Source organism: Salmo salar, chromosome 18 (genome assembly GCF_965601325.2).
Source record: "Salmo salar chromosome 18, fSalSal1, whole genome shotgun sequence".
In the NCBI taxonomy this organism is placed as follows: Eukaryota; Metazoa; Chordata; class Actinopteri; order Salmoniformes; family Salmonidae; genus Salmo; species Salmo salar.
In genome coordinates, this window is record NC_138308.1 from 30,541,736 (window position 1) to 30,555,208 (window position 13,473).

Here is a 13,473-nt window from a genome sequence, read left to right on the forward strand (position 1 = left end):
GTTATGCGACTGAATTGTGTCCCCCCACAAGTTTATATATGTATGTGTGTGTGTGTGTAGGGGGATACAGTATGAGGATTTACTTGAATTGTCTCCAGCTTTTGTTTATTTTATTTGACCTTTATTTAACTAGGCAAGTCAGTTAAGAACACATTTTTATTTACAATGACGGCCTACCGGGGAACAGTGGGTTAACTGCCTTGTTCAGGGGCAGAACGACAGATTATTACCTTGTCAGCTCGGGGAGTCGATCCAGCAACCTTTCGGTTACTGGCCCAACGCTCTAACCACTAGGTTCTAACCAACTTGCTATTGTCATGATAACTGTTATATTTCTATAGATGAAGTCACAGACACTAGCCCTACCAGAAGGTAGTGTTAACATCGCTTCATCAGAAATATCACTATGTTCACTAATATGTTTTTTTTTTACATCTCACTATAAGCGGAAATGATATTGTGGTTAAATGATGTGTTACATCTTAAGTTCTTATTTTTTCTAATGAGGGATAGAAATAACAGTCATGTGAGAAAGTAGTCCTATTAGAATGTCCGTCTCAGGTTCAATGTCAATGAAGTCAGTCTGGACACATTAACATGTTTTCTGACAGGATGGCCTGAATACATGATTAACATAGTGGACTGACAGGATGGCCTGAATACATGATTAACATAGTGGACTGACAGGATGGCCTGAACACATGATTAACATAGTGGGCTGACAGGATGGCCTGACCACATGATTAACATAGTGGACTGACAGGATGGCCTGAACACATGATTAACATAGTGGGCTGACAGGATGGCCTGAACACATGATTAACATAGTGGACTGACAGGATGGCCTGAACACATGATTAACATAGTGGGCTGACAGGATGGCCTGAACACATGATTAACATAGTGGACTGACAGGATGGCCTGAACACATGATTAACATAGTGGGCTGACAGGATGGCCTGAACACATGATTAACATAGTGGGCTGACAGGATGGCCTGAACACATGATTAACATAGTGGACTGACAGGATGGCCTGAACACATGATTAACATAGTGGGCTGACAGGATGGCCTGAACACATGATTAACATAGTGGGCTGACAGGATGGCCTGAACACATGATTAACATAGTGGGCTGACAGGATGGCCTGAACACATGATTAACATAGTGGACTGACAGGATGGCCTGAACACATGATTAACATAGTGGGTTGACAGGATGGCCTGAACACATGATTAACATAGTGGGCTGACAGGATGGCCTGAACACATGATTAACATAGTGGGTTGACAGGATGGCCTGAACACATGATTAACATAGTGGGCTGACAGGGTGTGTAGTGTGACGGATTATACAACACACACTATACTATACAACACACACCCTGGCTTTATAAACCTTCACCAAGGCTTGAACTCTGCAATCCCCCTAACATTACCCTGAACACTGCTCTCCATCATCTTTATGCCGTGTGTGTGTGTGTGTGTGTGTGTGTGTGTGTGTGTGTGTGGGTGGGTGGGTGGGTGTGTGCGCGCACGCGTAAAATAAATGTATGTGCATCAGAGGGTTCTGCAGTCCTTCAAAAAAACAAATTGTAAAAAAAACACTTTAACTAAAAACGCTTTGGTGTTAAACCAACCCCCATCACAGTTTCCAAAAAAGTTTCCATTTCCATTCAGTCTGTGATTGTGGGAGTGTGTATTCTGTATTCAGCTGGTCGGGCTGTGATGATGATGGATGACAAGTTAAATTTGTGTCCGTGGAATGAAGGTGAAGTGTGACAGAGTGATTTGTCTTGGGAATGGAGGGTTGGGGTCAGGCCAAACCAGGCGCCTCCAGACACAAGACATTGACAAATTCATCCTGCCCGCCACATTTCTGAAGCCTTTTGTTTTGAATCCTGGCTACTCACTGGTGACCCCCATCCCTCATCCTGCCAGCGTTGTGAAGGAAGCCCTTCGTCGCTGAGTCCCGGGTCCAGGCCATGCCAGGGGAACTCAGCACCACTAATTCTCGTCATTCCCTCTCTGACAGGCCCCTGACAAAACTCTCCCCGTCTCTGCTGACGCGTGAAAAGAGGGAGGCTGAAATATTTATTTCTGCACATAATGGCCGTCTGCACAGATTTAGAGCTGTATCATTTTTCTCTTCTCTCTCTCTGTCTCTGTCTCTCTCTCTCTCTCTCTCTCTCTCTCTCTCTGTCTCTCTCTGTCTCTCTCTCTCACTTTATCATTGCAGGTCACTGGCGGGCCTCAAAGCGTTCACTGGGCTGGAAGAACTGGTCGTCGACAACAATCTGCTCGGAAACGACCTCCAGTTGCCCAGGTTACCCACCCTCCACACCCTGACACTCAATAAGAACCAAATATCCTTTCAAGCGAAGCACTCATTCTCTGTGTCATTCTGTAGCATTGGCTAAGGCTAAGACAGACTACTACATAGAGCTGTAAGAACATTAGTCTTTGGGTGTGTTCAGAGCGGACACTGGACGCTCTGGCCAAGGAGTAGGGTTGATCCGAGCATTCTGACCTCACAACGGCAGTCAAGCACCCAAGTAAACTGGCTAACATTGGCCAGCTTGCTAGCTACTTCCAGACCCAAATGAGACAGATAACACCTCACTCTGACCATTTTACTCACCCTAGCAGAGCTGGTTAGGCTGTTTTCATGTTATCCAGAGCGTTGGTGACCGTAACTGTGCTGCTGGCAATAATTGAAATATTATTTTTTGTACTGACCTTTACCGACACCGGCCACATTCAACTGGTGTTGAGCGTTTGTAAATTCATCAGTTATTCTGCGCTCTGGCTCACTGACGAGAGTACTCTGAAATCGGAGTGGATAGCCAGAGTGAACAGTGAACCTGTTGTTGTGCTTCTGCATCTCTGTGTTCTCTAACTCTCTGAAAGGCCTCTGGGGTATTTGTAGTGCATGTAAAAGCAGTGTTAAAGGCATGTGGGTCTTGGTACCTGGCCCCACAGACTAGTTTCTACGCCACGGGGACCTCTAGTGGAAACAGGGATATAAGACAGCAGGGTCTGTGTTGATATGTTGAGGAAGAAAATGGAAAGAGAGGAACTTCTGAGCATATCTTTGAGAAAGAGCAATATACAAATATATATTAGTAGTATAACCAACTACAAACATTGACAAATGAACCACTAGTATAATAACTCATAAACAGTGGAGTGTGAAAAACTGGAAACCTCAACAAAATAAAAAAAATCACATAAATATGTTGAAACAAGACACTAGAACATTTAACATATGAAAACCAAACATGCAGTCATTATTGTTACTCTATATAAACTGCCAGTTACGTGTATCTATTGTGATTGCAAAGACAATGATTAAACAGCTCCATACCTGTATACCTTCCTCATTTAATAGTAAACCGTAAGCACTCACACTCAAATCGAGACACTGCAATATTGCACCACTACTTATGATCAGACAGAAAATGTTTCAACTTCCTCCCTTAGCGTTAAGAACCCAGCCTAACTACGTGTCCTGTTTGTCCCTGGTAGCCTCCCCAGTAGATCCATCTACAGGGTAATGATGCAAACACACAACTACCGTGTCAACATTAAAACTGGGCCTCCTTGAAGTGCGTGTCAACCGCTCTGAAGCAGAGAGAGAGAAAGAAAGAGACAGAGAGAGAAAGAAAGAGACAGAGAGAGAGAGAGAGAGAGAGAGAGACAGAGAGAGAGAGAGAGAGAGAGAGAGAGCGAAAGAGAGAGAGCGAAAGAGAGAGAGCGAAAGAGAGAGAGCGAAAGAGAGGTGAAGTGGCCTGCACATGCTAATGCCCCAATTAGACCACATCTTGACGTGGAGCTGTGCCATTTTACACACTCCACCACTGCATTAGTGCGCTTGCATTTTGACACTTTGGGCTCAATTTTCCAATGAAGTGAATGAATTAGTGATGACTGTGCCTGTTTGGGAGGCTGGTTGCTTTTTTTCCACGTTTGGGGGGGGGGGGGGGGGGGTTATGGCGTTGGCTACGGCTCTGCGAATCATGGACCGTTTGAACCACAGGGCATCCATCATTTTGTCAATGTTTTAACGCTCCCCACCCGGCCACCTGGGGGGTGGGGGGGTGTTGAGGAGAGAGGGAGAGAAGAAGAAATGGAGAGAGCGAGGGAGAAGGGAGAGAGGAAGAAAGATAGCAGGGTAGAAAGAGAGAGAGAGGGAAAATACAGAGAAACAGCCAAATAAATGCCTAACTCTGAGCCTTAAATTGAGCCTTTTTATCCACTCTCTCACAGCAACCCAATGCCTGTGACTGGCTTTCTGAAGGGGGGGGGGGGGGGTAAATGCTAATGTAATTAACAGCCTTGACCTCTGACACCTGACTGACATCGAGGCGCTGCTGGAACACTTGGCGGAGGCAACTCCGTCGCTGCAGTACCTCAGCCTGCTGGGAAACGAGGCCTGTCCCAACCAGCTGGTCAGCCTGGACAAGGATGAGGATGACTACCAGAGATATAGGTAGGGAAATTTACATTTTAGTCATTTAGCAGACGCTCTTATCCAGAGCGACTTACAGTAGTGAATGCATACATTTCATATACAGTACGTACACACACACACACACACACACACACACACACACACACACACACACACACACACACACACACACACACACACACACACACACACACACACACACACACACACAAGAACAAGAACGAGGATGACAGTCAGAGATACAGGTCATTGCCTGGTCGCACAGTGATGATGTCATGATGTCATAAAAACACATGTTGTTTGTTCTCTGCAAATTTGAACCAAACATAAGCCTTCTATGATGTGAATGTGGAAATCAAGGCCGCTCCGGACTGCACCAAAACAATATGTCCAAAAGGCATCGGCGTTGGTCCGTTCTTACTGGGGTGTAGCCTACAGTGTTGCCTGAAACTATTTATGAACGCCCATTTATGCGGTAGGCCTACTGTTTGTAAAATACAAAAAAAAAACGTTGGTGTCTGTCCATGCTTACTAGGGTGTAGCCTACCATGTCGGCACACAATGGAATTTTATGAATGACCATCCATGTGGTAGGCCTACCATTTGTAAAACAGGCAGTTGCATTGGCTTTATTAGTTATGATTCCTGTGACTAATCACTTTGGCTATTTAAAATCCTTAATAGTTTATTGACACACCCGTGTGGCAATCTAAATAACATAATATAAAAATCTGTCAGTTTAAGCTAGCGATGGGCTGCGTCTCAATCTACCGCATCCGCCTTCTCATTAAAACGTCTGTAGTGTCCGGACGGTTTGGCCTACAAACTACCAACAATGAAAAGGGGAGACTCTCACGAATACAATGGTGTCCCACGGGACTCGTCTGAAGGTAACCCATACAAACGAATGGAAGTATGGAGGAAGTTTTGTCCCAACAAAAATAAGGGGTTAAATATGTGTCCAAAAAAACTAAAATATTTCTTGATCTTTCTTATATCTCCTAGATATAGGACAGACACTTTAAAACTTTATTCTTTATCATTTGTTTTTTGACTGTCTTTTTTGCTATTTCTAAATGTGTTATTCAATGCGTTTCTATGGCCAGAGCATGTGAGCTAAACTATTGAAACCAAACCATATGATTTGAATGAAAAGTATTTCAATAAACAACATGAAAAGGTGACTGTAAGCAGCACTCATCATTTGAAAGAAGTTACATGTCGTATTAAACAGCATCAAAACATTCTAAATAGGTCAGACAGACAGATAGCCTAACACGCTGTCCAAACCGGAAGCGTCACGTGTGCGAGCGTTGTAAAATACATGTACACATACATGTTACTCAATCATTACACCCACACTGCTCGCGTGCCAACGAGCGTCTGCGTTGCCTGCCACTAAAATAGAAGTTGCTTTTATTTGTGATGCTGAACGCGATGCAAGTCCTGCCTCTCCCATCTCCTCATTGGCTTTTAGAAGCATATACCCACGTGCCATCTCCTTATTGGTTATACCCACGTAGGTGATTGAAAGATGAACTGATGTCAGTTGTGGTAATTCACCTTATGAAAGTTGCCAATCGCCATATAAAGTCCAAAGACGAAAAAACCTTGAAGGAGGAGAGATGACTAGAAACGATTCGTTTTATGTGTGGATTAATTGTCGGAGTAGAGGACCTTGTACATTTCAGGTAAAATAACAACTCAATGTTTATATCCCAGGACAAATTAGCTAGCAACTGCAAGCTAGCTAGCTAAATTGCCATAAATGTTTCATGCTTTTTGACCTATCCCCAAATGAATATAATTGGTTCAGCGTTTGTTTTGATATTTCAACCTGCGTGTCGTGATTGCGTTTGGTGTGGGGGGACAAAATCAATTTGCGCACGATGGTGCACGCACGCATCCAGTTTGGGCAAGGTGTAAGAAAGAACAAACATTTATTATTTAAGCTACATTATTAGCCTATTATTTCAATTATTTCAAGGCTATAGCCTACAAAGAAATACATTGTGAAGCATTGGCAGGAACATTATAGCGCTCAGCATTTAAACAACATTGTGCATATAGGCTGTGCCTTACTTATAATTAAATACAACTGAAATGTAAAAAAGCTTTGAATAATTTTTTAGAAACATGAGTTTGGCCAGAGTCTGGCTTCAGGCTCATGCAATGGTGCCTGCAGCGGAGAATACCCTATCCCCGCTTGCAGAGCCACTGGGGATGCTACACACACCACTCTTGCCAGACTGGGCAGCGATGCAGAGTTGTTTTTCAATTATTTGAATTATTATAGGTAGGCCTAAAGGTTTTTTCGGCAAAATAACCCTATCAAAACGGAAAGCTCCTTGAAAGAGGTAATATGTCAGGCCTATTGGGTGAAAATCCATTATAGCTTATTGTGTAGATAATATACATTTTAAGAGATCAGATTTTTTGTTTATAAATACTTTGCTACAATGACACACTTAGCTAGCTACCCACCTCATTCCTTTCTGTTAGCATGTGCACATATTAAGTACACCATCATGCTTTCGGGATGTGTCCTCCTCATCTTTGTAATTCACCTTGATTTTTCACCTGTGTGTTTTATCAGTTTATGAAAATATTTAGCAAACTAGATGACAGTAGCTAAAGCAAGGGGCTGTAGCAGCACACAAGTAGCCTATAAATGCTCGGCTGGGCATGGCCTGAGTTCGTGAAGTGAGCGGTACAGGAGCGAAATTGGAATGGGTGAGAAGGCCAATGCTGCAGGCTTTGGGAGACTCGCTCCACGCTCCAGTCAAATTGGGCACGCTCTGCTCCAGCTCCAGCTCCAGCTCCACTCCACTCACATGCTCTGCTATGGACTATGGTAGTAAAGCCAAAGTCAATTTTGTATTTAAAAAAAAAAAATGTAAACCTAAAGTGGTCCTAAGATTCTAAATCAAATGATCCAAAAAATACCATATGTTAGCTTAGTACCGTCCCCACAACACAACGGCTTAGACTTTTGCTCTGAATATCGGCTACCCAACTTTATCAGGAGTTATCCTGAGCCTATTTGCAATGATAATCAATGTCTTTACACAGTGGGAAATGCAGAAGTATTTTCTTTTTCGCTATGATCAGCTCGTCAAAATATTTACGGATACAAACTCGTAAACCATTGATCATGACAATGTAGCCCACAGGGTGAAACTCCTGGGCCGCAGTTGTGAAAACCCTGATTATCCATTCCATATTGTTCATTTTACATTGACCTGTGCTGTTTTTAGAATATGTATGTTTGTTAACATGTCAGCGCATTTTTTATTTGATTGGGCGCCGTTTAGATTAGGCTATTTGATTGGAGAAACCTACATGATGTAAAAAGTGTCCGTCTCATTACATTGTCATACATTTTATCTCCAACCTGTAGGCTACAGAAAAGGCCACATACTCTTTCTACCGTTCTACCGTATCCTAAATCTGCTACATGATTCATGTTAGATCATTTTTTGGGACGGAACGTTGGTGGAGCGCAGCAGCAATGCATCTCTCCAACAGCACCCTGGAGAGGCGCACTGAAAATCAACCTAAATATTTTGCGCCCCGGCCTTTGACAAAGTGGGCACTACTTATCACAGGGTGGCATCAGCGCTCACCTAAAAAGCCCTTATGCCACTGGTTAAGAGAAATTATAATTGTTTTTGGGCAGAATTACGGTTGAAGTCAGAAGTTTACATACACCTTAGCCAAATCCGTTTAAACTCAGTTTTTCACAATTCCTGACATTTAATCCTAGTAAAAATTCCCTGTCTTAGGTCAGTTAGGATCACCACTTTATTTTAAGAATGTGAAATGTCAGAATAATAGTAGAGAGAATGATTTATTTCAGATTTTATATCTTTCATCACATTCCCAGTGGTTCAGAAGTTTACATACACTCAATTAGTATTTGGTAGCATTGCCTTTAAATTGTTTAACTTGGGTCAAACGTGTCGGGTAGCCTTCCACAAGCTTCCCACAATAAGTTGGGTGAATTTTGGCCCATTCCTTCTGACAGAGCTGGTGTAACTGAGTCAGGTTTGTAGGCCTCCTTGCTTGCACATGCTTTTTCAGTTCTGCCAACATATTTTCTATGGGATTGAGGTCAGGGCTTTGTGAAGGCCACTCCAATACCCTGACTTTGTTGTCCTTAAGCCATTTTGCCACAACTTTGGAAGTATGCTTGGGGTCAATATCCATTTGGAAGACCCATTTGCAACCAAGCTTTAACTTCCTGACTGATGTCTTGAGATGTTGCTTCAATATATACACATAATTTTTCTTCCTCATGATGCCATCTATTTTGTGAATTGCACCAGTCCCTCCTGCCGCAAAGCTCCCCCACAACATGATGCTGCCACCCCCGTGCTTCACGGTTGGGATGGTGTTCTTCGGCTTGTAAACATCACCCTTTTTCCTCCAAACATAACATGGTCATTATGGCCAAAAAGTTCTATTTTTGTTTCATCAGACCAGAGGACCTTTCTCCAAAAAGTATGATCTTTGTCCCCATGTGCAATTGCAAACCATAGTCTGGCTTTTTTATGGCGGTTTTGGAGCAGTGGCTTCTTGCTTGCTGAGCGGCCTTTCAGGTTATGTCGATAGGTTCGAGTTGCCAAACGTCAGCCTCGAAACCTTAATGACTTGGAGAAGATCTGCAAAGAGGAGTGGGACAAAGTCCCTCCTGAGATGTGTGCAAACCTGGTGGCCAACTACAAGAAACGTCTGACCTCTGTGATTGCCAACAAGGGTTTTGCCACCAAGTACTAAGTCGTGTTTTGCAGAGGGGTCAAATACTTATTTCCCTCATTAAAATGCAAATCAATTTATAACATTTTTGACATGCGTTTTTCTGGATTTTTTTGTTGTTATTCTGTCTCTCACTGTTCAAATAAACCTACCATTAAAATTATAGACTGATAATTTATTGGTCAGTGGGCAAACATACAAAATCAGCAGGGGATCAAATACTTTTTTCCCTCACTGTATAGGACTCGATAACCTGTGGATATAGATAATTTTGTACCCGTTTCCTCCAGCAGTTCACAAGGTCCTTTGCTGTTGTTCTGGGATTGATTTGCACTTTTCGCACCAACGTATATTCATCTCTAGGAGACAGAACGCGTCTCCTTCCTGAGCGGTATGGCGGCTGCGTGGTCCCATGCTGTTTGGACTTGCGTACTATTGCCTTGACATACATCCACAGGTACACCTCCAATTGACTCAAATGATGTCAGTTAGCCTATCAGAAGCTACTAAAGCCATGACATCATTTTATGGAATTTTCCAAGCTGTTTAAAGGCACAGTCAACTTAGTGTATGTAAACTTCTGACCCACTGGAATTGTGATACAGTGAATTATAAGTGAAATAATCTGTCTGTAAACAATTGTTGGAAAAATGACTTGTGTCATGCACAAAGTAGATGTCCTAACCAACTTGCCAAAACTATAGTTTGTTAACAAGAAATTTGTGGAGTGGCTGAAAAACTAGTTTTAATGACTCCAACCTAAGTGTATGTAAACTTCCCACTTCAACTGTATGTGAGGTTTTATGTGTTGTTGAAGGTAGTGTACGTCTTAGTAAGTTTAGCTCGTCAATCTGCCGATATATATTTCTACATTTTAACAACTATTTACATTCACATTTTTTAAAGTTATTATATTTGTTTAATGTTTTGAATGGGGAACGAACGTTCCGTTTCTCAACGAGATTGTGGATTGAACCTCCTGGTTCTAAAAGCTGTATCAAGCCACCTCTGGTCGGGCAAAATACATTTCATGTGTGACTAGTCACAACCACAAATGAGTGTTTACTAGCAGTGCAGACCATGCATTAAACATCACAGCCTCTCATCAAGTCATGCGATGTGACCACCATTTGTCAGCCTCTACATGAAACACGATAAAAGGAAAAAACACTCTCTCTTTTGTCTGTTTTAGCCCTAAGTGCTTGTTCCTGACTCTGTGTTCTGTATTAATAATTTACTAGCATCGAGGATCTTTCTCTCTCTCACTCTCTCTCTCTCTCTCTCTCTCTCTCTCTCTCTCCCTCTCTCTCCATCTTTCTTTTTCCCTCTTTCTTTTCCCCTCTTTCTTTTTCCCTCTTTCTTTTTCCCATGCCCTGACTGATACTGTGTATGGTCCTGTGATGTAATATTCATAATGTGTCACACTGTAAAACATCAATTTGAGCGTGATTCAGATTGCATCTCTCTCAATTACCAAGGCAAGCAGTCAAGTGCTGTGTCGCTCACTGAACGGTGTCAATTAGTCCAATGGATAACAATATAAATACACACAAATAATGAAATATGGTGCTGTGTGTCTTTAGAAAGAACATATTCAGTCATTACTGTTTTAATGTGTGATAGAAAATATGAATACTGTGAAAACTGAAGTGGCCCAGCGAAATAACCTTTTTCTCTTTATTTTTCTCTCTCTGCCTCTTTCTCTCTCTCCCTCTCTACCTCTCTCTTTGTGTTGTAACGGAGGAAGTTTGACATCCTAGCTACAGTGTATGTGAAATCAAATCAAATGTTATTGGTCGCATACACATACAGTGCATTCGAAAACTTTTCAGACCCTTTGACTTTTTCCACATTTTGTTACGTTACACCCTTATTCTAAAATGGATGAAATTAATGTTTTTTTCTCAGCAATCTACACACAATACCCCATAATGACAAAGCGAAAGCTGGTTTTTAAAAATGTTAACAAAAAAATAAAAAATACAATAAAAACAGAAATACCTTATTTACATAAGTATTCAGACCCTTTGCTAGGAGACTCGAAATTGAGCTCAGGTGCATCCTGTTTCCATTGATCATCTTTGACATGTTTCTACAACTTGATTGGAGTATTGGTAAATTCAATTGATTGGACATGACTTGGAAAGGTACATACCAGTCTATATAAGATCCCACAGTTGACAGTGCATGTCATAGCAAATAAGATCCCAGAAATGTTCCATACACACCAAAAGCTTATTTCAATCAAATTTTGTGCACAAATTTGTTTACATCCCTGTTAGTCAGCATTTATCCTTTGCCAAGATGATCCATCCACCTGACAGGTGTGGAATATCAAGAAGCTGATTAAACAGCATGATCCATACACAAGTGCACCTTGTGCTGGGCACAATAAAAGACAGCTGTAAAATGTGTAGTTTTGTCACACAACACAATGCCACAGATATCTCAAATTTTGAAGGAGTGTGCAATTGACATGCTGACTGCAGGAATGTCCACCCGAGCTGTTGCCAGATAATTGAATGTTCATTTCTACCATAAGCCGCCTCCAACGTCATTTTAGAGAATTTGGTGCATCCAAACGGCCTCACAACTGCAGACCACATGTATGGCGTTGTATGGGTGAGAGGTTTGCTGGTGTCAATGTTGTAAACAGAGTGCCCCATGGTGGCGGTGGGGTTATGGTATGGGCAGGACAATGAACACAATTGCATTTTACCAATGGCAATTTTAATGCACAAAGATACCGTGATGAGATCTTGAGGCCCATTGTTGTACCATTCATCTGCCACAATCACCTCATGTTTCAACATGATAATGCACGGCTCCATGTCGCAAGGATCTGTACACAATTCCTGGAAGCTGACAATGTCCCAGTTCTTCCAATTCCTTTCGTTTTAAATTTTATTTAACTTGGCAAGTTATTTAAGAACAAATTCTTATTGACAATGACGGCCTACCCCAGCCAAACCCTAACGACTCTGGGCCAATTCCTGCATACTCACGAGACATGTCACCAGCCATATCGCCCATTGAGCTTGTTTGGGATGTTCTGGATCGACGTGTATGACAGAGGGTTACAGTTCCCGCCAATATCCAGAAACTTTGCACAGCCATTGAAGAGGAGTGCGACAAAATTCCACATGCCACAATCAACTTTATGCGAAGGAGATATGTCGTTCTGCATGAGACAAATAGTGGTCACACTGACTGGTTTTCTGATCCACACCCCTACTTTTTTTTTACGGTATCAGTGACCAACAGATGCATATCTGTATTCCCAGTCATGTGAAATCCATAGATTAGTGTCACGCCCTGACCTTAGATTGCCGTTTATTTTCTCTTTTTTGGGTTAGGTCAGGGTGTGATGTGGGGTGGGCATTCTATGCCATTCTATATTTTCTATTTCTTTGTGTTTAGCCGAGTATGGTTCCTAATCAGAGGCAGCTGTCTATCGTTGTCTCTGATTAAGAATTATACTTAGGCAGCCCTTTTTCCCTCCTTCTGTGTGGGATCTTGTTTTTTTACAGCTCAGGAAGCCTGCAGAACGTGACGTTCGTTTTTCCCTTGGTTTGTTATTTTGTTTGAGTGTTCTGAGTTCAAATAAATATGAGCACATTCCACGCTGCACCTTGGTCTACTCATTTTGACGACCGTCACAGATTAGAGCCTAATTTATTTATTTCAATTGACTGATTTCCTATGAACTGTAATTCAGTAAACTCTTTGAAATTGTAGTGTGTTGCGTTTATATTTTTGTTTAGTATATATTTGCCGTTGCGAGTGTTAGACCACTCTTTGAGGCACATCGATCTGCAGGTTGAACATGGTGAGGTACGTTATATGCTAATATTGTCTTTTATATTATTGTTTGCAAGCGAGCTACCTAGCTAGCTAGCCAGCCAGCCCTTAGAGCTAGCATTGCATTGTGGATTTTGTAGTCGACTTCAACTGCAACAGATTTCCACAACGATTTTCTATTTAACACTGTAAATGAAAGGAATTCATGGTTTCGGGTGGATTTTTCATTTAAGTACATTACACCACTGATATCTAACAATACAAAACAATACAAGCAAATCTAAAAAGTAAAATAATGGAATTAAAAAATATAGAAATATTAAGATGAGCAATGTCAGAGTCCGGAATATAAATATGTATATGATGGGATGTATAGACAGTATGGAAAGTCTATGGATAAAATATGTATCATAACCTGTAGAATATGTAGGATGGAAAA

At 41.8% G+C, this 13,473-nt stretch overlaps 1 protein-coding gene across 1 annotated transcript in view; it reads left to right on the plus strand.

Moving 5' to 3' along the window:
• Positions 1-13,473, plus strand: part of lrmda (leucine rich melanocyte differentiation associated) — a 439,367-nt gene that overhangs the window by 294,922 nt on the left and 130,972 nt on the right. The window contains exons 3-4 of the mRNA XM_014155086.3: positions 2,241-2,367; positions 4,354-4,493. Coding sequence (XP_014010561.1) covers positions 2,241-2,367; positions 4,354-4,493 — 267 coding nt within the window. The remainder of the gene's footprint in view (positions 1-2,240; positions 2,368-4,353; positions 4,494-13,473) is intronic.